The sequence below is a fragment of the Tetrao urogallus genome, assembly GCF_951394365.1.
Source record: "Tetrao urogallus genome assembly, chromosome: 1".
NCBI lineage: Eukaryota > Metazoa > Chordata > Aves > Galliformes > Phasianidae > Tetrao > Tetrao urogallus.
In genome coordinates, this window is record NC_136813.1 from 121178724 (window position 1) to 121205675 (window position 26952).

Consider the following 26952-nt stretch of genomic DNA (forward strand, 5'->3'; position numbering starts at 1 on the left):
GTACCACCTGCCCTATCACTGGCAGAGGGGGAGACCTGAGAGATGGGGAGAGTTGGCAGACAGTCCTAGCTTGGCATTGTGTGTGAACCCCTTCCCTACCGACTTTGTTTCCCCATATGCTCCCTGAGAAATAGGTTTGAGGCACTGGAAATTGAAGAAGAGGTGAGCGAGGAGGCGTGGGAAGGCTTGTCTAAGACATTGCCAAGGGCGAGGCAGTCAACTGCATCTCCAGACATCCTCTGCCAAGAAAGAAAGAAGGGTCATTGTTGCAGGTGATTCCTTCCTCATGGGAACAGAGGGCATCATATGCAGACTGGACCTGACTTGTAGGGAAGTGTGCTGCCTCCCTGGAACGTGAGTCAAGGACATAACTCCCAGCTCTGGTTCACCCCTCTCATTACTACCCATTACTGGTAGTTCAGGCAGGCAGTAGCTCAGATAAGCCTGCGAATGATCAAAAAAGACTTCAGGGCTTTAGGGCAGTTTGTGAGGGAGCGGGAGCACAACTGATATGTTCTTCTACCCCTTCTGGAGCAGCAAGAGATACACAGTGGGCTAGGAAAACCCAGGTAATGAATAAGTGGCTGAGAGACTGGTGTTGCCACAGGAACTTCAGGTTTTTTGACCATGGGACAATTTATTCAGCACCTGGTCTTAATGACTACAGATGGATGTCACTTGTTCTAAGGGGAAAACAGATCCCAGCCAAAGAGCTAGTGGGGTTCAGTGAGAGGGCTTAGGTAAGGGAAGCCTGCTGATGAGCCCTTCTTCATTTAGCTGCAGGAGGTGGTGCGGTCACATGCGCTCCTCCTGATAGATTTCAGCCACCTGACTATCTGCTGAGAAAACCACACAGCGGCTGCAAAGAGATCCAGAAATCTTCTGGAGAATGTGCAAAGAGAGATGTTAACAAGTTGGAACTCAGCCAGAGAAGGTCCACCAGAACTGGACTGGAGAATGTTATGGAAGAGCAGGCTGTTGGATCTGGTATTGTTTATCTTGGAGAAGGCAATGGGAGAAATAATCTAGATGGAGTTTCATTACTTGAAGAGCAAATACAGAAGAGGGAAATAATATTATTAGTATGTGAAAAATGGGTTGATGGCATATTTACCGCACCCCATTTGGAAGAAGTGTCCCAATACAGAATGTATGTTTAACGCATTTATTTACATTATCATTTTTTTGTGTCCCATGCATAGAAAACACTGCACCGTGTCCTCTGTCATGTAAGAAGCTTGTGGCAGAGCTGAGCACTGATCCTTGATTTCCCAAATGCTACTCCACATCTTATAAACTGTTGACTACTACCTGTTCAATTACAAATCTCCAACATGAACCTTTTCCCAGAATTGTCTTTCTCCTCCATTTATGGAATCAGAATTGTGGATTGTACAGTATTGTAAAAATGCACAGTAATCTCTCATTCTAATGCTACTAATTTCTGAAGACGCATTGTTCTTTAGAGTTATGGTAATGTATCTCAATCCAGTTTTTCCATTTGATTCTTGTATGATCATGCATGTGTAATTGTGAAGCATGGAGTATCTGCAAACTGCTTTTTCTGCATGAAGCACTAAATTGTTTGCCAAATACATCATCAAAATCTATTAAGTAGAAAAATTGTTTTCTCTGGAGCATTTGATCTAGAATCCTGCTAGGATATGACAATCTTTTAACAGAGAGAAGTACTTCTCTTTTCTGACAATCACTCACTGTAAGTCACTGTGAAAAACAGGTGTCAAGGAGAAGTGTGGACTGAGCCTGATCCTTAGCAGATGACCTGAGAGCTGAGGTGAAACACAATAAGAATAAATCACAAGTATCAGGTCAAGTCCTCACCAACCAGCAACAGTCCAGCAACAGTAGTCAAGATGGGGAGCAAGGCAGACACAGAAATGATGGTTGGGTCCACTCACAAAACATCATGGTGGTAAGAAAGGTCTAGGGTCTAGTAAATAGGTGCATTTGCTCATCAGGATCAGGTTGATTGATGGCTAGGCAGGTCCATAGTTACAGAACTGAGCAGAAGCCAGGCTGTAAAGTCAGCCCATAGTTTAGGGGGTTCTATGGCTGAACTAGAAATGAACTAGAAAAGAATAGTATGTTGAGACAGCTCGGGAAGGGCGTGAACTAATATAGAGCCCCTGGCCATGGATATGGGAAGAAGTTTTAGGTAAGGCTGGTCAAGACCATTAACTGAGATTAAGAACTGGTTGGCTGGTTGCAGCCAAAAGGTTGTGATCAACAGTTCTATGTCTGGGTGTTCACCAGGGGTCGGTCTTGGGACTGATTCTCTACAACATCTCTATCAATGACATAGATGATGGAATCAAGTGCACCCTCAACAAGTTTTCAGATGACACCAAGCTGAGTGGCACAGTCACCTCATTGGAGGGAAGGGAAGCCATCCAGAGGGACCTGGACAGGCTGAATAAGTGGGACCATGTGAACCTAATGAAGTTCAGCAAGTCCAAATGCAGTTGGGCTGGGGGCAGTCCCAGATATTTATACAGACTGGGGGAAGATCTCTTTGAGAGCAGCCCTGTAGAGAAGGACTTGGGGATCCTGGTGGATGAGAAGCTGTACATGAGCCAGCAGTGTGTGCTTGCAGCCTGGAATGCCAACTGTGTTCTGGGCTGCATTAAAAAAGAGGTGGCCAGCAGGGAGAGGGAGGTGATTGTCCCCTTCTACTCAGCTCTTGTGAGGCACCATCTGGTACTGCATCCAGGCCTGGGGCCCCCAGCACAAGAAAGATGCAGAATTCTTGGAATGGTTCCAGAGGAGAGCCACTAAGACGATCAGAGGGCTGGAGCACCTCTCCTATGAAGAAAGGTTGAGGGAACTGGGCTTGTTTAGCTTGGAAAGGAGAAGGCTTTGGGGAGACCTCACTGTGGCTTTCCAGTACATGAAGGGAGCTTATAAACAGGATAGGGAACAACTGTTTACATGGGTGGATAGGGATAGGAGAAGGAGGAATGGTTTTAAACTAAGACAGGGGAGATGTAGGTTAGGAAGGTAGGAATTAGGATGAATTTTTTCACACACAGGGTGGTGACACACTGGAACAAGTTGCCCAGAGACACTGTGGATTGTCCCATCCCTGGAGGCATTCAAGGCCAGGCCGGATGTGGCTCTGGGCAGCCTGGTGTGGTGGTTGGCACTGCTGCAAACATCAGGGGGGTTTAAACTAGACGATCATTGTGGTCCTTTTCAACTCAGGCCATTCATGATCAAGTCTAATTAATGTCTACAGTCTGGCAACATACTCCCCTCCCAGTGAGGCATACCTCACACAGTCCTAGGCTCAGGAGTGGCTTAGTTGCTGAGGGTAATCAGTGGGCTTTTCTGCAGCACAGAGCCAGCAAAGGGACAGCATACCGAGAAGGGACATAGTGACTTAGGCCTGGGTGGTGGTGGCAGTAATGGTGGAGTTTGGATTGCATTCAATGAGCCTGAGAGATCAGATGAGCCCAACGCATAAAATGGAATTCCTCTAAAGGGCTGGTGCTGTGAGGAGATCAGAGACGATGGAGGGTCTGGTACCTTGGGAGAGTTGTAAGATCAGAGGGCATCTCCATGGCACTTAGTTTGGGAAAGCCTAAGCTCAGGCTACAAAGTCAGTCTACTTAGTGATGCTCATCTCTTCAGCTTTCCTGTTGTGACGAGGTTGGAGATGAGATCTCTGATCTTGCCCATTTCACCAGGTAGTGAGACCATTGAGCAGGCAGACCCAGCCCAGTTCAGGCAACATACGCCAATAAGGCAACCTGGATGTGTACTGTTTGCCTGATTTTCTGAGTTTAGTTGGTCCGCGGCAGGCTCAGGGAACCTTGCTGCTTGCACAAGGTTTTTCTGATCTTTGAGAAACTGGATCAAGATCTCACCTTTGCTTTTTTTCTTATGGTTCTTAATAGATAGGCTCTTCAGAACAGCTGGTTACTCTGAGACTCACTAGCATGATATCAAGATCGAGTGAGAAGGAAAAATGCCTAGAAGTCAGCAAGGTTAGGTTCTTTGGGATTTCACAATTTGCATCTCAACTCTTGTCCTGCTCCTAAGATCAGCATTGGAAACCTGTGAAGAAACTCACAGAGGTTGCACTGAGGACTTAGATTAAATACAGGCAAGCCTGAAATGGTTTCCTACTTTCATTATAGCTTCATAAATAAGCTTGGGTAGGAGAGAGATCATTCTGTCCCTTTGCTTTCAGACTGTTACAGAATCACTGAATGGCTGGGATTAGAAGAACCTCTGGATGTCATCTGGTCCAATCCCTGCTTAAGCTGGGGCACCTAAATCCAGGACTATGGTCAGGTGACTTTTGAAGATCTCCAAGGAGGTATACTCTACAACTTCTCTGGACAAGAAATGCCAGCCCGTCACTTCCCAGTAGATTCACTTTTAAAGAAGAAAAAAATCATGTAAACTCTAAAATGTCTCACATATCTATGGTTTAAAATGATGAATTATTTTTCTTTTTATACAATACAGAAAATTTGTAGATATTAAATGAAACTTTGTTTTCTGACATAAACTGTCTTGATCTAAAAAAGAAATAAGTGGAAACTGCTAACAAGTAAAATGATTTCAGGTATCACTTCTTCAGTGTCTTCATCTACATATTCTAAGGAAAGTAAATATCTTTTTGGCAAGTTTTTAACTGAAAGTCTGTTTTTATTCATTCAGAAAAGATCTCGTTTGTTTTTTTTTTAAATGAAACTCTACTGCAGTACCTGCTGCTATTGTAGAAAAACTGGGCTGGCTCAGCAGTTTCGTAGACAGCTGGTAGTAACTTTTCTATGACGTTGTAATCTTTGTTGGTGAGATAAATCTTTGCTCAGCATATTTCTTAATTGTTGCTGTTTCTTTAATATACTTATTCCTACATGTGTTAGTGACCCCTTTGGTATTTTTGCTTTGTTTCTTTCAAGTTGTGGTTTCTGCAGGCGGTACATTGCCCTCTGGCAGGGAGAGCACCTGCATTTTCCATGCAGTTCCTAGTGTTTCAAAGAGTACCACTGGTAGCAGATGAACGGGAGATAGTGTAATTTTTGATTATTTCTGGTTCCACAGCTCTATGTGAAGTAATGTACTCAGTGGGATAAAGGAAGAAAATGATCTCTTAACATGATTTAAAATTGCTGTCTTCAGCAGCAAAAGACTGCTGCTTTCTGCTCTAATCCTCAAGGTGCTCTTTGCTGCTAAACATTATTTCCTGCCATTGGTATCTTCTGAAACAGCAGGGGGAAACATTCAGCCTTTTCATTTTGTGTCTTTAAAACTGCTCCTTGTGGCATTGTCTTTGATGGATAGGATCAGACTTTACATTTGCAAAACCTTGTCAAATCATCAAGTTAGAAAATTTTGACAAAAAATAATTTTCACTGTTAATTACATGCCAAATGTTACTAAAAGTCACCATTCAATAACAGATCTGGAAGATAAATACTCTGTTCTATGGCATCCCAGTTAAAATTTTGACTCTTCTGTACATGTGTGCAACAGATGCTGACATGCTGACTGCCTTGAAGCCTAAATCCAGCGCCTGAGGTCCTAGCTACCTTTCCCTCTTGTGACTAGGGTCATGTACAGAACTTACATCTGCTTTCTAATGTCGAGCTGCTAAATAACAAAATAGCTATCAGAGGGCAATAATAATAACGGCCAATAAAAAAAAAGTGCAATAATCAGTCTCAGAAGGTTAGACTCTTTGCACCTATCTATCTCCAACACAGTAGGTGTTAATGTGGTATGTTGATTTGGGAAAACACTGCTTCTTCCTTATTCTCTGTAAGTGGTCTGGAGTTGCACCGAAGACAAGCAATTAATGTATCTTTGTCCTTCCCTAAATCTCATGTGCCTATAAATGAGATAGCTTTGCGTCCTGGAGTTGTCAAAAAGTCAGGGAACTGAATCCTTCAGATGATTTCTGCAGCTATCTGTGTTGGTAAGTTCCAGTAGAAAAGACATTTTCTGCTAGAGCACAGGCCAGATGTGGGTTATGCCTTCTTGTGATAAGGAGGATGCTGTCAGTTCTGAGTGTGCTTTCAAATTGCATTTTCACCCCTTCAAGTCAGTTTTCTGTGATCGACCCCTTTTGAGTGACCAGCCAGCGGTTAATGAATCATAAGGCTATCACAGAGGCACTGTCTATAGAGAATTATTCCTGATGCAACCTTCTCTGGTTCTGAAATTCAAAAAAGAGTAGTGCTTTCTGCTTTCACATATACTGCTCACAGTACTTCTGTCAGCTCAGATCATTTCAGGAGCTACTGACAACCCAGGGTCATGAAGCTAATGAAGACAACACCCACAGATGGTGGGACATAAGAGAAGACAAAGCCAGACTGTGTGGACAGATTATGGGTCTTTGCCAGTGGCTTCAGGCCAGGGAACATGGAAGGTAGAATGACCTTCAGTCATGAGAGAAGAGACATGCTGGGAAACTCCTCTGTTCCTGTATGATTGCAAGGAGAAATATTCCACAGGAGCAGTTGCCTTCTCAGTGACAGGTCAGAGAATAAGGATTGAAGTAAGAAGCTAGAGAGCAAACAGTACAAGGTTCTAAGGAGATGCATCCTCTGTAAGGCACTTGATTAATTCTTCTGTTTAAATTGCATTTGCTCTAGTCTGTTAAGAGCAAACTGCATTTGTCTTTGTCCTTCCCTCACAAGCATCCCATGCTTTACAGTTTTGGAAACAGAACCCGAGGTGAGCAGCCAGAGTTCCTTGGGCAGAAATGTAGGTCAAAGTGGTAAGAAGAATAAGGTTACTGTGTTACAGTGTATCCATAGAGACAGATACAGTTCTAAATTCCAAATGACTGGGAGAAGTGAGAAAATTATGTGAATGGAGTAAAGCATAGCCATTTTTTTTTTCCTTCTATTCATAGAGATGTGGAGCCTAGTCATCATTTTTTTTTTTTTTTTTTTTCCTCACTGAAGTTCCCTGAAGATTATTTTCAGCAAGCTGGGAGCACACAATGAGAAGGGAGCACAGGATCAATCTCTTTCTCCCAGGACAAGGAGGCATTCATCTAGCTGTGCCTGGCTAGTGTTATATTTCAAAAGGCAAACTGTGATACAGAAGCAGAAACCAGTCTGTTTCTGCAGTGGTGTTTAATAAGTTGGCCGCACATAGCCTTTTCCTAGCTTCTGCAGATGTCCTCCTTACCAGGAGGATTATGTCTCTGTTTTGCTTGTGTGCCCTTGTCATTTCCAGTCACTGTATGTCAGTTGTGTCGCTTTTCCAGTTCCTACTTTTGCCTAAAATTACTGCCCTTCAGAGCAGTAAACAATGCACTACTACAGCAAACAGAAGTGTTGGTTAATCCATCTGTGAAACGTAGTCCTTTCCTATGTGACAGTTCATACACATAGCAACAATATGAAGAATTTATGATTATTTTTAAACAGAAAGAGCTACTGCAGGATAGCATAGACAGACAAAATATGAAATATAAATTCAGAGGATGGCATTTAGTCATTGCTAAAGTTTGCAGGCTCCTCAGAAGGGTCTTCCTGCAAGAACCTTGGAGATCTGTCCAGTCTGCCATGCCATACTGATTATGGATTGATTAATAGTGTGCTTAAACCACAGAGTGAGCAGCAGATTCTCAGCTATTAGTTTTTAGTAACATCTCAGTGCTAGCTCTCAGACTGGGAGAAGTCTGTATTAATTTAACTAACTGAAGAAATGATTAAATGGCAACACAGAAGAGAGGGAGAGCAAAACTTACCACATCGCCGAAATATGGCAAAACTTACCAAACAACTGGAATGTGTCATTCCTTCCTCCTCTACTCCTCCCAGTTTTAGGGGATAGTGAGTCAAAAATCTTCAGATGGCTGCAGGAAGCTGCCCTCCAAAAGTAGTTCCAAGCAAGAAGAAAAAGTGATTTAATAAAAGAAAAACTATTATTCCATATTCAATGAAGAGATTTACTCAAGAGCTTCAAAAATAGGAGAGTAGCACTAATACCTCCCTGAGCAAAAAGCACAGGAATTTAGACAGGTGAACATGGCAGCTCATCTTCAAAAAAGATTACACTTCTAATTTCCTTCTTTTCTGTGAAACTTAACAATAAACATAACTCCCTTATGTCTTTCCAGAGAAGAAGTCTGAAGAACAGAAAGGTCTACCACAGTTTTAAGGGTACCAATATGTTCTATGGATCTAGAGATGAATTAAAACAGCAACTATTTTTTTTTTTTTTAATATAGGAGCTGTGTAGCAAGGGGTTAAAAAATGTTAAAAACAGATCTGGAGTCAAAACACTACATATAAAAGTTTATTTTATGAATACATTAAATTATTGTGCACAGCACATGTATAAAAATAGACACAATTTCACAAACAACCGGACAGTTTTATGTTTCTTGTAAATTTACAGTCTTGGTTGTGAGCCTGTATTGAGTCCTAATATGAGGTACATTTTAATGATAAAAAATAATGTGAGAACGTTGGCACTATTTTACTGTGCAAAATCTTGGAATTGAAATAATTAGTCAGGTATATATAAATTACTCTGCTTTTCCACTGTGTGTGTGGCTGTATCTTTACATGTCTGGGGAAAAGTGAATTTATTTTAATACAAATTGTACTGATATTGTTAAGCTTGTTAGTGTTTGTTGATGGATAGACCTGCACTTTGTTCAGATAACAGAAAGAGCTGTGTCTCTGTACCAACTGAACAAACTGGCTAACTTGGCTGCAAAAGGGCTGCAGAAAAATGTATAGAAGCTAAAGTGCTAAACCTGGTCTAAATTTGATAACAGTGCTAAAAGCATATAGGCAGAGAGATGGCTGCGCAGATGGCTGGGCAGTTACCTTATGCCTAGAGGTACTACCATACTATTTCATGAATAGCCTAGTGAGGGGAGAGCACAGTGCTGTACACTGGGGAACAGAAAATTGGCTGAAAAATCTTCGAAAGTCAGTTATTAGTTGGAATATAATAGGGCTGGATAGGTCAGTTACCAAAAGGTGTGAAATATGTTGTCAATTCAGAAAAACGGGCACATGGAGAATACTGGCAGATTGATTTTACTAAATTGCTTTGTAATTCTTTTCCTAAAGCAATTCTTTCTAATTGCTTTAGAGGACTGAAATATTGGTTAGTCATAGTGGATACATTTACTGGTTGGCCTTTCCATGTTGCACAAATAAAGCAGGGAAGTGGTGAAAATATTACTGAAATAATTTTTTTCCAAGATTTGGAATACACGTAGGAATGTCATCTGATAGAAGCACACATTTTGTAGTTGAAGTAGTTATTGAAATCAGTGAATTGCTAAACATTACATGGAAGCTGCATGCTCCTAATAGACTCCAGTCTAGTGAGAAAGTGGAAAGAATGAATGAAATGCTCAAAACACAGCTGAGCAAATATGTCAAGAGACCTGTATGGACTCCACTTGGGTTTTGCATTTAGTCTTATTGAGAATTACAGTCCAGACTTGAGGCCTTAGCCCATACAAGCTGATGTACAGATGACCATCTTGGACTCCTGAATTACCAGGAGAGATGGAAAATGATACAAGATACAGGGGGGAAATGATACAAGAAACTAGTTGCTCTCAGGAGAGTCTTGCAAGAGATAAATAAATATGTAGTCTTAAATAAATCTCTGAGTCTGGATTCCTCAGTGAATCCATTCCAACCAGGACACTGGTGTGTATCAAACCCTGGACATCTGAAACACTGCAAGAGAAGTGTAAAGGACCCTTCCAAGTTTCCACCTATAATGGAGTGAAACTGGAAGGAAAAGGATCCTGGATTAATTATTCTCAGATTAGGAAGGCATGGAAAGTTGATTCAACTACCTCACTATTGAAAGTTAAGATAATTAAGCAAGCATAATGTAGAAAGTAACATTGCTGGCAGGAATTAGCTGTGTAGGCTGTGAAGGATGGAAATGTAAAGTACATTTACAAATAGTAGGGAAACTAGCTAATGTACTAATTCCTAACCGTTGCTGAATATGTACCCAGTTACCAACAAACATGCAAACAGGGTATCCATTAGCAGGAGCATTATTACACCATACCAAAATAGGCAGAATTGGCAACAGCAGCAGTCCAGTATGTGTTGATATGGAATACAAAAATGAATCCAACACTAAAAATGCACAATTCCCATTCCTTATGGTCTTCTGTGGAGAGAACAGAAAAAATAGCATGTGGTTTAGAGAAAACCAAGCAATTTGGACCTATCAGGTCCAAATGTAGGAAAAAAATGAATCATTCTATACATTCATCTTGCATTTTCACACAAGACTTAATTGAACAAGACACTAAAATGTGAAGAAGGGCACTTACAGTCACCTTTGGTTCTGGTGGTCCAATTGTATGCTTCATTACAGGAGCCAATTAATAGCTGGTTTTAGGGGCCCTACAGGAAAGTCTTGGTTATATGAGGAAAATAAAGGTATGTTTGCTGGTAGACTAATGTCCCTCAATCAGGGTCAATTTTCCTGTGCACGTGGGGAAATATTCCCAGCAATGCAAATTCAGGACAACAGTGCAATGGCTGGGATTTACCTAGAAACTGCTTCTGATAGTTATTTTTATATGCTGCAATTATTGCTCTGACTATTGCTGGAGATATAATAGATTGATAAAGTGAAGGTTTTTGTGCATTATTTACAGACCCTCAAAGGAAAAGGAGGGATTGATACAAGTTGTGATGATACTGTTAAGCTGGCTAGTGTTCACTGATGGATAGCCCTGCAATTTGTTTAGATAACAGAAAGAGCTGTGTCTCTGGACCAAGGAGGATTTGAAGTTCTTCTGAGCCTTTGTGCCTAACAAACAGAAGTCCTGCTTGGAATCAGTTACTGAGTATGTAACATCTCCCTGGGAAATTTCCACATATATAGCATACCTCTGGGAAAAGTTCTGCCTATGTAACACAAGTAATGCATACAAGCTGAAGATCTTTTTTGTAAGATCCATCCAGTGCTGATAATAAAATATTCCTGCTCTCTAACTTGAGTTTTAAGAGAGTTTTCTGATTGATTGATCTACAGTATCAATCTAAGATCGTATTAAAATGGCAGTAAAGATTGTTTTGTAACAGAGATGGATTAGGCCATAAATTATCATGGGATCTCCCCATGGAAAAAGAAGCAATGAAAATGTGCAAAGTCTGAACCACGCAGGCCCGTAGGGGGAATTCATAGCAATGCTTTCAAAGATGTAGCTCATTTCATGACTTTGTGCTAATGCATGCTGAGATGCTTTGAAAGTGACCATTGAAAAAACCTGTCAGTAATAGGTTTCTTATTTAACCCTCACTTGGAAAACTGATTCATTTTCATGAGTTTGACTTCACATAGTCACGTATGCATGGAACTATTCTTTTCAAAAATGTCTTGCTTAAGAATTTGACAGATTATACCTGCATGCTCACTATAACCTTCATTTTTTGTAAATTCTGCTTGTGAATGGTATTTTTTCCTTCTGTGCCAGCTCAGCAAGTTTATCAGGAATAATCTGAGTGGCAGTTTTTCAGAGTCTCCTATCTACTCTGAGCTGCCTCTAGACTGCTTGCACATGCACAGCAATTTGTCAGTAAATACCTTGACTCCTCTACTGAATGTAGTCAAGCATTCACTTAAGAAAAGTCTCTATCAAAGTATTCTATCCAGCTAGTTTGTAACAGCACAGTGCTGCAATACTGCACTAGATGTATTTGAGGGGCTTGCTGCCAAACTTACGCACCTGTCAATAGCATAATTTACTCTGATATTAATCAGGACTCCTGACATTGAAAACTTCTATGGTTTCAGTGTTGGCTTCAAGTGTTGATGTGGCTAGCATTGGTATGTAATATGAACAAAGCAATGGTGTGAAAAGAAACTCAGCAGAGTGAGTGGTTTAGGTTTCCAAATGTCCACCAAAACAGCATCTTGCAGGAGTATGCACTTCTTGAGTTTGGCCCAGAAGGATGCATTTGAAGAGACTTCTTGTGATGTGTTTCTACAGTTTGTTCTTGTTGACCCATATGTATGAAACAGAGTCAGTGAGTCTGATTCTCATCTTTCATGCCAGCTGTCCCATTACTTAACAGTACTGGCAACAACAAATTACTCCAGACTATGTTGGCTTAAGAGGAAAAAGATTTCATTCTAACCTAATGATTCTGGTGTAATCAGAAACAAACATTTGTGTCAACATTCAGACAATGATTTCTTCTGTCCATACACTCTTCCTACTTTTTTCAAACTTCATTTCGTAGACAACTAGGAATATAACACAAGAATACAGATTGCTAGATAACACTGCTGTAGTCTGCCTATCCACACCTTTAGGAAACAAATTCTAACTTTACAGATATCCTACAAACTTTTCCTTGACACAATCTGCCCTCTGCTTTTTCTCTTAAAATGCATTCATTGTTTCTAACACAAACTGCTGCACACATTGTGGATGAACAAAATGTGCCAATCTAGCTTCCCTCTACATACTGCCAGATCATGGGCTCATATAATTTCCTTTTTCTTCTCACTGAGGTATGATAGAAAAGAACCAACTATACTTAAAGTAGTAAATAGAAGGGAATTCAAGACAGAGAAATCTCCTACAATAACCCTTTGCTAATAACTCATTTCTTTTGCCATATATAAAGCATCCCATTTGCTTATGTAAGTAGTCCATTTTTTTTTGTTCTTCGCTTACGCCGTGATCACCACCTAATTCAAGAAAATAAATTCAAATTCAAGTGTAAGTCACACAAAACTAGCTGTAAAACTGTGTCATATTCACAAAAGAATTGTTTTGACAGTTATTCAGAAAGTGTGGCTGTAAATGTACCTTTTGTAGGCATGCTTCTGCACCAATAAAATCTTCTGCACCTATAAAATGAGAGTCTGGTTTGGCTGGTTTACTCCATCTGAGAATCTGTCCCTAAACATTGTTTTTCATACATCTCAGAAGGCTCAAATTCATTATGAATTGACATCCCCTACAAATAGAATGGCATGTCAAGGCTGGACGTAGTTGCATTCTAGCTGGACATGGGAGATATTATATTGCACTCAGATGTTCACTTCTGCAGCAGCATGGTCCATCTATGATGAAAATGCTCATGCTCTGACATTGCATTGAATCTATTTTCAAATTCAGGAGCATATCATCAATACAAGAATCTCAAGGCTACTGGTAACCAACATTTATAGTGACTATTGACTTAAGGCCTCTAAAAATACCTTTTCAAAAACACAGCTAGCTAGGGTAGCTTCATTGGTAATATGGAAAAAGATTGTTAAGATACTTAAGAAAGGTTATGCACCATTTGTATAGCTTCTAGGAGAGATTTGGGAAAATTCCACATAGCTTGCCATGTTATTTTTGAATATGATGATTTTCAAATGATGGGAATAGGAATTATTCCTATTATAAATAGGAATTTATTATTTACTGTTATAAATTTCTGTGCAACTATCTGGGAAAATGGGCTTATATAATTTCTTTCTTCTTCTGTCCTCATTGAGGTATGATAGAAAAGAGCCAATTATACTTGAAGTAGTAAACAGAAGGGAATTCAAGACAGAGAAATTTCCTACAATAACTCTTCGCTGGAAACTTCCACGAATTCCATGCAATTTATACATTACATCCTGCAGTTCTATTTTAGTTCTTAAAGACAAAAAGATTAAACTGAAATTAAAAATGCTGCCATTAAGTATTTACTGTTCTATGCGTATATGTACTTAAGAGCACCTAAGTGTCTAGAGACAGGATGCATCTAGAAATACATTATAAGTATATAATTATTTAGATATACACACACATCCCGTGTCAATGTTTATATTGAAAGTGTACACTTCTGTATTGGAGGTAGGTCTAAACTTAAATAGCATACAAAATGCTAATTGGGTGGCACTCAATTTCCTCATGATCTCATGTATTTTGCATTTGGGATCAATTTCTGATTTATCCTGTGTTTCTTCCCGATGGAAATTTACTGTAGGTTTTCATTTAATCAGCAAGTTCATGTTAGGATAACCTGCAGAATCTTTTGTGAAACAGAGGAGCTCCAGGGACAGACAGTTTGCCTGTATGGAAATGCCTGTGGAATGAACACCAGCATAATCAAAATCGCGAGGGCCTTATGAGACAGAACCCATGTGTACAAGTGTACAAGAGGAGGTGCAGGCAGATATTCAGAGGGAGCAAACTACTCGAATCTTTGATGAAGCAGTCATCTGATGTTTTGGCACATGATATATAAACAGCTCTCAATTACAGTTTATTATCTGAGGTAATCAATATTAATTTGTAAATAATAAACAATTGATTAGATAATTATCACAGAAATTCTACGTTTTTCAAATACTTGTTTTCCTTTGCACTCCAAGTTGTATTTTGTTTTGATCAGCAACAAAGGAGTCACACAGCCGTGTAAAATCTGCACAGAGTAGAGGAGAAGCAGAATACATACTCTCTATGTTGAATCTAGTACAAATATTTTCATCCATATATATATATATTATTTTTCAGTGAACAGCATATATATTTTACCTGGGAAATTATTCCATACTTTACCTGGGAAATTATTCCAATGTGCGAAATGAAGCAGTTTTTCTTGGGCTTTAGATCTTCTCCTTTGATCCTGCTCATATTCTCGGTAAAAAGTGGGTCGCTGTCATAGCAGGAGAAACTTTATTTCCTTTCTTCACTCTGCCATGTTTGCTGAGTGCTATATAAGCACCATGGTAAGCATTTGATTCATATGCATTGTAGTTGTTGGGCAGCAAGGTTTCTTTGAATTTGCACTCATCATGGAAAGCAGCCTATAGAATAGGAAGAGAGAGAGAAAAGAAAAAAGAAAAAAGCAGGTATAATTAATATTTCAGAAAGACTCAAATCACTTATCTTGCTAATGTTTTTGCAGATAATGAGTTCATTATAAAGTGCAACTGGTGGTGCCATAGTGTCTATATCTAACAATAAATCTCCCCACTCTGTGCTTAATTTGTTGTTAAAAGAACTCGGATGTCACCTGTCTGGATAATGGACTGTGTTATCATGTCCTTTTATCCAATTGCTTTATTTCACACCTCCCCTCTGCAAGAGGCACTGTGATTTATTAAATGAGACACTACCAGTGCTGTTCTACTTGAACATCTTTGTAATAAAATGATTCAGAGCTTATTCGAGCTTGGCTTAGGACATCATGTGAATGCACACCTATTACGGCTTTTAAAAATATGTTTGAAAACAATTGAGACCGAGTAGAAACTAGAATATACAGATAGATAAGTGGGTGGATAGATAGATAGACAAATATCAAAAGAAGCTCTGGATCCAGACCATGAACTTTTTTAGAAAGTCTCATTTAGCACAGCTATTGGTCTTCTGGAACTTTTATGTGCTTGAAATCAAAATTGAGCAAAATAATATTCTCAGATTGAAAACTTAAAATATCACATTGTTTCTATTTCTGTGAGAAGGAATAAATAATAGTTACCAATCATTCATTATTTGGTATTTTATTAAGCAGTGAAATGGTTTGTATAGATTACAACTGTTTTAAAGGAACTGACTTTGTCGTTTCTTGATCAAAAATAAAATAAAATAAAATTTAAAAGCTTAACTCATTCAGTATCATTCATTACTTTGAGGTGGATTGGTTTTGCTCATTGCCCAGAGTCAGACTTTTTCAAACAAGCTTCCTGACAGATGTCTTTTCTACTAAATTTTGAGACTGAAGATTCAGGTATCAGAGATTAAACTGTATTTAAAAAGCACAGCTAGCACTTTCTAGATGAGAATGATGGTGATTATGTTTCAGTGTGACTTGCGTACCATAGTTAACAGCTATAACTCTTTCTCCACTCTTTGAGAATGATCTCAAAAAACAATCTTAAAATAGCCCCAGATGGATATGTGGGCTTTGTACAGTAGAATTCCCTGTTCTTCCTGGTAAGGCTGTTTTGGTAGGAAGAGGAACACTGTCATGATTTTACTAACTACAGCTAGCATAGCTGTAGCATAGCTATACTAACTACAGCTAGCATAGCATAATTCTCTCTCCTACACATGCATATACACACACATCAGTGCACAGATTCACACACACGCTTTACCTCTTAGGGTATTTTCACAGCACACCTGTAAGCATAACACAGTCTTGGCATGAGTAGGATTCCCTGTTACTAGAAGTTGTTTGCAGTGCCAAGCCCTTAGAAGACACCACCTAATTGATCTGTCCTATTTGCAAAATACATTCAGCTTCCTAGGGCACTCTCTGTACAACCTACTGAAAAACTTTAACAGGCTCTTAACAGCTGCACCACTTGTTGTTCTGAATAACACTTATGACATTAGGCTGGGCTGCCTTATGTATTTGGAGGGCAGTTTTCTCTGCTTGAAATCAGAGATTTCTCAGAGGAGGAAAAACAAACAAACAAACAACAAAGAAGCTTAAAGCTTTTGTTTAAAGCTTGAAACATTATTCGCATTTATACTCACAGTTCCATACAGCTTCCCCTTGTTGTTCATTCCAATGAAGAGAGCACTTTCCACACCAAACAGGCTTACAACACCTCTTTCTACAGTAGATATTTCAAAGAGGCCTAAAAAATAAGAAGTTCAATAGAAATGTTATCACAGAATTTATAGCTAATTAAAGACAATTCAGATATGATTGATTTATTTTAAATCCCTAGTGAACATACCTTATTTTTTATTATTATTATTTCCCTGACTGTGCATAATAGAAGTACAAATAGAAGTACACATAAATTATCTGTTTTTTTTGTTGTTTTTTTTTTTTTTCTCCTACATACTGAAGGATCTTATAATGATTATTCTGGAATCATATTCTAGTCCTATAGAATCGATTTTGCTCACAGATCTGTCAAATTCTCAAATTCTCCTGGGCTAATATTTAAATTTCTTGTATCTGCTTAGTTTATAATTACAGAGTATGTTATTGATCTCTAGAGAAGTATGGCTTGTATTTGAAGCCCTTTGTGATAGCTACAAGATTTATAGCTACTGCTTTCAGGGACAAATTCAAACCCACAGGACAAATGCTTTTCTTCTAATCTTACAGTTGCAGAACAGCAGCTATAAGAACAAGCAGATCAGTTGTAACTCTGTATCTCTTCAGTTACAGCATTTCCCAAGACTAGGATTCCAAAATCATGCGAGCTCAGTGACAGTCTCCTGAATTCAAAAGGCAGATGAGAAGGTGAGTAGTGAGCAAATGCAGTAGAAAGCAAGTTTTCAACCTGGTTTGTCTTCTCTGGTCTGTGCAGTAAAGTACAGCAAAAATAAATTGTATCTAAATTTGTCTAAGCATTTGTAACATGTTTCAACATGGAGGATTCCAATGTCTATTGATCTCAGAGAATTTTAAAGGGCAACAGATGTAGCACAGATTAGTAATATCAAATAATAATATTTGCATTCTATGAATGGTAATTACAAGAGTTCACAGCAATTAAGTGACATATATTCTATTTCATTTCTGGATGCAACTCACTGTATTGGTTTTCATTGTGAACTCCATTTATCCTTCCATCTGGGAGGATTTGAAGATGAAACCCGATGCCCACGTTGCAGTAAAGCCTCCGCTGCCTCTTGATTCCTAGCAAATAGTCATTCTCCCAGTTCACATTTGACTTCTCCCCTGACATCTCAGAAATGGATCTGGATAACAGAGATTGCCATCCTCTTTCCAGCAATGTTCCATTAGTTCTGCTTACAACTGGGTGTGTTGAAGCAATCCCAGCTAGAAAACCCAAGAGAATAAAAACAGTCAATGTCCAGTGAATGGTGGCTTCACAAGACATAGTGATGAGAAGTCTTTGTGCAGCGGTCATCTGGTCAACCTCCAGGGCACGTGGTCAGAATTAATGGCACTAAAAATACCGCCCCTCTTATTTTTCTCCCTTCAGCATGGTGGCATAGGCTTATTTTTGGAAAGCAAATGGAGAATGCTGACATGAAACCAAAGCCTAAGAGCCGTCAGGTTGGAAGCAGAGACAGGCCAACAGCACTCAGTTTGGTGGGGACCACGTTTTGGAGATCTTGCACTCCCATGGGTGGCCTCAGTATTGTTCGCTTGACCAATCTTTATAGTGCAGAGGCTGATGCTCCCCACATCATCACTGACATCAACAGAATACCAGAGGTAAGATTGCTATGGTGTAACACTAACCTGCTCTTCTTCTGGGATGGCTGAATTTTGATAAGTGCGGTCATCCAAGACCAGAGGAAGGAGTGAGGTTTCACTGGCTGCAAAAAGCAATGGAATCAAATTGTTTGGGCAGGCAGAGGTCTCGCAGGGACTTCCTTATTTAGAGAAGAGGATGTAAAAACAGTAATGGACCTCACCAGTGAGCAATGAAAACTTTTCAATTTCTTGCTTGGCAGCATGATCACTGTACATCAGAGTAGCTCAATATCTGGGGAGAAGTGGCATGATGTGGCTATTTCTGTTTTTATGCATACCCAGAGAATCCAAGGCACCCCTTACTATAGTGGTCCAAGCACTAACAGCTTGTCTGTACCTCTGAAAGGACTGCTCGTGGCCCATTACACAGAGGTAAGCAAAGTGAAAGATAGGACTTGCTCCTGCTGCTTTTATTCAAACATACTTATGTTTGCAGTGGCAATTCTACTGAGCCAGTTGTGCAGACAGGAGCATTGAACTTAAAGTTATAAGTAGAAGGGGGCATTGCTAATGTTGTTAAGTGTTTGTGTTTTTCACTGAGGTGAATTACAAGTGATCACATTTATTTGGGAATGATGTGTGCATTACACAGTGAATCTTGGATCTAATCTTTTGAATACTCATTCAGTTGTGCAATCATGAGGGCTGCTCTGAAAGTAATACTTCCTTTTTTATTATGTTGGCCCATGATGTCAGAGGTGGACAGTGGTGGTATGGCAGCAGAGGTTGAACTTTCCCACCAATATTCCATTACATTTTGTTGCCATGTGACAGATGGCAGGAGAAAGCCAATCTGACAAAATGGCATCTGACATGGAACTGGTTGTCCAGAGATGTGGTGGATGCCCCAGTCTCTGGAGACAATCAAGTTCAGGGTGTCCCAGGCTGTGAGCAACCTGATTTAGCTGTAAATGGCTTTGTTCATTGCAGGGGAGTTGGACTGGATGACCTTTAAAGGTTCCTTCCAACTCAAATGATTTTACGATTCTGTGATTCTGTGATTCTACGGAATCACATATGAAGCATATAACTGAATTCCTGCTTGCAGAAAAAAAATGCATCTATTGACATTCATTGATGCTTGCTGAACATTTGTGGAGACCAAACAGTGAATATTAACACAGTGAGGTGGTGTGTGGTGTATTTCAGCAGTGGCAATAGTGATGTGAATGACAAGCCATGTGCTGGAAAGCCATGCAGATATTGGCAAGCCCAGCATGTAGGTTCTTGTTCATTGTCGGTGAAAATGCATAATATATGATGGTGACCATGATGAAAAATAGTGTTTTGTATCAAATAGTGTTACTGTGCTTTCTGTATCTCTTGTAGTCTCCAAGAAAACAAATTGAAATCCTTCCTCTCAGAGCTACCTCAGCACATTTGTAAGACAAAGACTTTCATAATGCTTTAAAGAACTAGAGAGAAGGAAATGGCTATTCCTCCCTATTGTTTCACAGTCTCTTTTTGTCAAGATCAAGTGATCCTTTTTTTTTTTTTTTTTTTTTTTTTTTTTTTAAATTATGAGCATCTTCATTTCCTCGTCTTGAGACTGTCTAACTTAATTGATTACATTTTGCACTGATGCTGTTTACATTCTTCGAATTCTATCAGATGTCTCTGTACATTACAGGGGATTTGGACTAGATGACCTTTACAGGTCCCTTCCAACTCAAAAGATTCTATGATCAGTCATCCATCCTAATTGGTTTTATGGGGCTCATTAATACACTAGGTCAATAAAAACTACTGAGCTTTATGCAAATACTTTTGCTAATATATCTGGCATTTTTTCATAGCACAGAACGTGTGTCATTTGAGATGCCCCAGCATTAGTAAAAAGAGTCCCTAGATGTACAATTGAAATGAGCACACCAGGTGTGACACTCAGCTTCACTTTGACAGGAGTGTAATATGAGGCACAAATCTAAGCACTGTGAGTGACAGGGAAGAGATGGCAACCTTGAAGGTGAGGAGTTGGAGCCAGTGATGTACAAAATACTGATTATGCTCTTGAGAGGGGATTGTGTCAAGCAGAATTTGAGAAACTCTCTGACTTGGTTGAAGCAAGTACTCAAGTTATCTTCTGCCTTTTGTTCACAATGAAAATCTTCATACCACTTTCTCTACCACTTTTTATTTTGTCTCATGATTTTTCAGCTATGCAAAGTTTGTATATAATTTTTAGCAAGGAGTGCCATTGTTTTTTTTCACAGCCTTTCAGCACAGCTACAGAGCCTATGTGGGAGGCGAAAGCAAATGGGAAACAAGTCTCATGGCCACTGTTACAGGGGCAGAATATTGACTTCCGATGTTGTTTTATAATACAGTCTGAAGATCTGCTCATTCCCAAAGCGTGTGACTCCTATAAAGAAAAAGCTTTATCTCTCAGAGGCATTACTGTCTTTAAAATTTGTATCTTCCAAGTGTTGCTTGCATTCCCCTAAGAAATGTTTGAAGCATAATTTTGCAGTTTACGCATTACGCATTATTAGTATCCTACGAGCAGCAGAACATAGTGGACACAAGAGTATGCAGAGCTGGCTTTTCATCCCAGATTTCCACCACTTTTGTCAGTTTTCTTATAGCAAGGCTAGTACGTAGACTAAAACAGCTTCTCTAAATTGTGCTGACATATCTTCCACCACAGATTCCCACTAAACCACTCTGTTGGCCCAAATGAAAGGAGCACTTTGTGGGAAGTACCCTCTTGTGTCCTGGTACCTTTGATCTTGCCTGAATTTCTCCCTGCAGTAGAACAGAGGAAAAAAGACAAAGACTGATCATGGCATCTGAAGATCCCCTTGTGCTGATAACATCCAGAAATGTTGAAGGCAGGAAGGTGAGAGGGGCTAAAGTTTTGGGTTAAACACAGTTGTTAGATGATACTACAAAAAACTAGGATAAATTCTTTCGAGTCTCTAGGATGTATTGCTTTTGCATTTAGTCAGTCCAGTTGGGAAGTGACTACTGAGACCTGTTATGACCAATAGAGCGGGGGACAGCTTCCTACTTACAATTTCTTGCTAAGCATATGCAGCTGACAGAATACAGTATGGGGAGGATGAAGAAATTACCTGCACTTCTTCCACTTGATCCAGAAATTACACAATAGATAAAAATTGTGATTTCACTGGAATATCTGGCAGTCCTAAGACACAGAGTCTTGATACCTAGCTTAAGACAAAATGATGTGCAGTTGAGAACTGAAGTTTGCATCAGAACATTATGTTGTTCAGCAATTCTGAATTGGAACCAAAATGAGTCCATCCCATATATCTGCAGCCAGCAGGTTTCTGAATTCTGGTGTAGTAGCAAAGAGATCCGAATAAGAATTTTTGAGTAAGTTCTAGAGCACCTGATTGCACTAGAAAAGCCTTATATAAAAAAAGATATTTCATTTTGGTTAAGCTTTGTCCTTTTAGTCTGTGAATTAATTGTCTCCAGAAAACACACAGGCATCTTTTTGATTTTTCAGATATACATTGTTCTGGCATTGTGAGCCCAGCAAAATTTGGGAGACATCAAGAAAGACAGCAATAGCATTTACAGTAAAATAAATCCTGTGAAGTCCATGCTGGTAGAAATTTACCTCAGCACTCAATCTTTTCTTACTCAAAGTTTCAAGATCCAAGATTGCAGTAGTTGCCACCTAATTAAAGTAACAAGATTTCATTGTCAGTATTTTAGTGCAATATTAAAATAAGCCCCCTTTAGAACACAGCAGCACATATCCACTTTCAGATACTCCAGGAAAAGCCAAGCAGCTGAGCAGTAATGTGATACAGATGCAGAGTGTGTCTTTCAAAAATGCACGATGACCTAGGCTCCTAGGTTCCATTTTCAAATCTCTTAAACGTCTCTGCCTATTTTAAGGCCTGGGAAGAGCAGTCCCTCATTCAAAAGCAGAAAGTCATACTAAATTTGTTCTCTTTGCTGCGCTGAATATCCAGGCTCATGGTGGAAAAGAGGAGAAGGGGGTAGAAATCTGACTGTTGTGGCAGGGCAAGTATTGCGGGCTTTGAACAACTTCCACAAAATTCTCTTAACCCTGATGTAAACATGGGGCCACATCATATCATCTTTAGGAAAATGGGGCTTTCTGCAGTTGAGTTGGCCAGCATGAAGAGATTTGTAACAAAAAAACTTTTACAGACAGAACATCTGAATGCTGTATGAAAGCAGGAGAAAAAATAATACAGCAGGGATTATGAAAATGGTCTATCTGAGTATGCAAGAAGTCGATTAACAGCAGTAAAACCACTAGTATGTTGTTGGCACTAAGATCAGAAGGCCCGCATTGGATTGGACCACAGTGCAGAAGACTTGAACATTGATCACAGGACAATAACAACAGTTATACTACCCTGCATTTGTTATTCCTCTTCTTATTAGCCCACAAATGAAACAGATGTGTAAACAAATAGATACTACCAATTAATAAAAAAACAATGGACAGCAACCTTGCCTAAGATAGTTAGAGGCTGATGCGAACAAGTTTCTGAAGAAAAGTATTACCTCACTACCACTGCTGACTCCCTGAGCATATATAAAAGATGTGTTCAAAAACCAGATTATCATCACGACCCAAAAAGAAACCAAGATATGTACTAAGGGTGTAACAGCTGGCCTCCATCATCTTCCATGTCACAGATACCAACACTGGCCAGGCCACTTGGGCACACAGGTCTTGGTGCATGTGAGACTGTGGGTAAGAGAAAATAACTTAGTAAGCAGTTTAAAATGAGCATCACCTTCCCGTTCCAAAACAAGGGCTCTCGCTGAGATTTCATGTGCTAATTTCCTCCAGGCAGGTATAAATGACAGAATACCTTCCTGACATTCTCTGGATGGAATTAATTAATTAATGAATTAGAACTTAATTTACATTTAGTTTATTACATATATGGTCTTTTCTTTACAGTAGGAACAAGGACACTGCATAAGAAGGGACATTAGATGGCCCATTCAAGTAGCATCATTAATAGAAAAGCAGAAATGACATTTTTTAATTGGTGATTGTAGTGACGTTTTGACCGAGAGACTGACTGTGAAAATCATTCAGATAATTTACAGTAATCATTGTTGGAGGTTAAAGACAATTTCTGCTACTTGTTAGGTGAATGTAACTTTCATGTTTTATGTTCCATTAGTTCAAACAAGGGTTTTCTCTTGCACATCAATTCTATATCTCTCGGTCTGGATCCTCATGTGTCAAAGAATATGTCTTAATAATGAAGTTTTCATGCAGATGTGATTTCTTTCCTGTTTTTTTGCTTTGTTTTGTTTTGTTTTGTTTTTGGGGGGGGGAGGTAGTGAGGGGATCATTTATGTATTTATGTATTTATGTATTTATGTATTTATGTATTTATTTATTTATTTTTGCGTGGGGGGCAACACTGAAAGTCTAAAGCTTAGAATTCAGCTTTGACAGTTGTTACACTTTGTTGCTTAATTTCACAAGGAAATGACCCTGTCTTTGACTTCTCCTGCATTCTTCCCCTACCCTCTTCCAATCCCCCTTGCTGTGTTAGTGAAGAAAAGAGGAGATAGGAAGGTACTAGGCTGATCTAGCTGATCAGTGTCAGGAACAATGTATCCCAAGTCCTGACCATAGCTATTTGGGGTGGAAGTGATAGTCCTCAGATTCATGGTACCTAGGAAGTGTGGTTAGATCTTAAAATGGAATACAAGACTTACTCCAAAGTAGAACAGTATTTCTAGCATACATCTGGAACTGCATGTTGGTCCCCAGGAATGGAGGAAAAGTAACATCACTTCACAGTTTGACTATACTCACCATGTCTGAAGACATCAAAATACCATGAGGCAGATAGATGCGTAACCCTTGTCATGTTTCTCATTCATCGGAAAAAGGCAGAATGGGTTAAAGGAGAGTCTGAGTCATGGAAGTGGTCAATACCTCACTGCAAGAGGAGAGAAGAAAAGAGACCAGTCTTAGGAACAGTGTTTCAGAGCTATTTTGGCTGCACAACTGCTCTGTTCAGACACAGGTGGGAAGATGCCTACACATGTACTCTGAGGATCTAAGTTTGCAGTCAGCAAGTGCATGTTAATTAACACATTCAGGAAGCCCAGAAATTGAATCATCTTTCTGGACAGTTGATGTCCTCTCCAGGGTGAGCTGAAGCATTCTCAGGACTTCACCATCTTTGTTGAAAAGGTTTGCATGTAACACATCAAGGCACACATCGACACTAACATGAAACATCTAACAACTAACATTTACCTTGCAGATGAATCCCTCCCCTGTTGTCAGCAGTTTGATCAGGAATGCAGCAGCAGATGGGTTGCAAACAAAGGTATGTGAGCTGGTCACCACCAGGCCATGTTGTGTTAGATCCAGCTGCATCTGCAGTGATGGTATTTGCTTAGAAATCTCTTGCATTTCTCTCCCAGCAGCATATATGTGTCTCTCAATTGAGCTCAGAAATGTAATCACTAGACTATAATCTGAAGTCCTGCATACTTGTCAGAAGGGTGCCTTAGCCACAGGCTGCAGTATTCAGGATGCTCTGAGATGTTCAAAGGCCACATGTCTTTATTCTTTACTACAACATTTGTACATTCCCAGCTAAATAAGGGTAGATGGACAGTTGTTGCAGTGTCACATTAGCATTTTGCTTCCATCTAGATATATACTTAGGAGAAATTTTTAGAGGGCATCAAAACCCCAAACTGAACTAAGCCACTCATGCAGGGCTTTGCCTGGCTTCTGCTATCAGCTGTATGTGTTTTCCATGATATTAAGTCTCCTAGGGCTACTTACCTAGCAGGAGTTCAAGGACACAGATCTCATCAACCACATGCCATATGCTAGGTCATGGTTGTCAGAACTTTTGGCTTGCCTGGGCCACACTGAGTGAAGAGGAATTGTCAAGCCACACACATGTAGACTGCTTCAAAAATAACACTGCCTAATTATTTCCATGGAAAATAAAACAGATACAGTGAGTACAGTAATAGTATTTGATATAATCAGTTTTCAACTACAAAATGTCAAAACATTATTTTTCAACATAGTCACCACCACTAGCTATGCATTTTTGCCAGTGATGAACAAGAGGCTGCATGTCATGATCATCAAAACCTATACAAGTGGAGGTGACCTGTGGTCACTGTTTTCACTACTGAAATGCACCACTATCACCTCACTTTGTTAACAATTTACAGTTTGGTCTCCATAAATGTTGAGCAGGTGTTGATGAATGTCAGTGGGTGCAAATTTTTCTGCATTAAGGAATTTAGTTCTGCACCTTTGCTTCATACATATGAGACATTATTCTATCAGAGAACCCTTCTGCTGCCATCTGTCACACAGCAACAGAACAGAATGGAATATTGGAAGGTTCAACCTCTGCTACTATCATGCCAGCATCCACCTCTGTTGTTATGGGCCAACATAATAAAACAAGAGGCATTAATTTCAGATAAGTTTTCATAAAATATATTATATGGTTAATGTATTAAGTAACAAAACTTACTGAAACTGTTAAATTTTTTATTAAAACATTAAAAGAAAAAGAGCAACAAAGCCATAAAATTAGTGAGATATTTGATCTTGTTTTTGTGAAACTAATGCATTAGTCTGATTTGATGGCAGTGGCTGAAATTCTTATTGAGTTCTCAAAGTGTTCATCAGAGATTTTTGATGAAATTTTTCTGTTCCTGTGTTCATTCTTCAGAACAGTTGCTAACAAATATACGTACTGTGAGAAAGCAATGACATAAATAATGTGACAAGAATGTGAATAATGTAAAACAAGAGATATTTTTATCTGGTAAGAGAAGTCTTATAAGAAAAGTATATAGTATATAGTAAAGTATGTAGTAGAGAGACATGATCAATTTCCTTTGATTTGAATATATGATTGCAACTCCATTTGAAAATTTGCAGGTAATTTATTTATGTCAACTGAAAATAGAATCGCAAAAATAGGCCAAAAATTGATGATGATGATTTTTTTTCAGCAACCTTGAAACTTATTCTCAAATTCCTTGATCAGAATGGAAAGCACAACTGCATATGTTTTGCTGTTCACAAGACTGTGTTTAGCCAATGTATCAAAATGCACACAATCATCTGCCACCACTTGAGTTAGCACTGCACTGTGCCCTCCCCATGGGTGCATACTTAGGGCAAAAATTCTGAAATCAATCTGCAGCAGCTGGAGGACTCCAGCTCCCTGTCATTGCTCCTCGCATGACACTGGCAACTTTCTCAAACTAAGTCACCCCACCCACTGTCTTTAACTTGGGTGTTTATTTAGTTTCAACATTCTGAAGTGTTCATATCACGTTACTGCATGTAGAGAAAGAGCAACCATGTTATATCTCACGCATGGAGGACATTTGAAGTGTCAGTCTCCACTAAGCATCTGATTCTCTACACCTCTGACCGAGTCACAGTCATAGGAACATTAACATTAAAAGACACCTATGGAGTTCATTGAGTACAGCCTCCTGCTCTAAGCAGTACTAACACCATAGCAAGAGCAGGAGGGGTGATCAAATTCTCCACAATGCCAGGCAGCAGCAAGATGGGAAATAAGCAGCTGAGGAAATCACACCATGGGCCTGAAGGCCATACTGCTTCTAAAGGTAAACAATCTTTCCTTATAACATTCCTCATAAATATCCAAAGTTTGTCAAAAATGTCATAAAGCTTTAGGAGTCAAAATCCGATGGCTATCATCTTGAACTATTTGATGGCTCAAAATCAACATTTGTGCTGAAAGATGGA

General features: G+C 39.4%; 1 protein-coding gene across 1 annotated transcript; it reads right to left on the bottom strand.

Moving 5' to 3' along the window:
- Nucleotides 1–14622: 14622 nt before the first annotated feature.
- FGF6 (fibroblast growth factor 6) lies at nt 14623–17974 on the bottom strand (the record flags this gene model as incomplete). Its single annotated transcript, XM_079533039.1, has 3 exons — nt 17499–17974; nt 16481–16584; nt 14623–14799 (listed from the first exon to the last, which is right to left on the bottom strand). The coding sequence occupies exons 1-3, from the start codon at nt 17836–17838 to the stop codon at nt 14623–14625; spliced, it is 621 nt and encodes a 206-aa protein (XP_079389165.1). The 5' UTR covers nt 17839–17974.
- Between the last annotated feature and the right edge of the window lie 8978 nt (nt 17975–26952).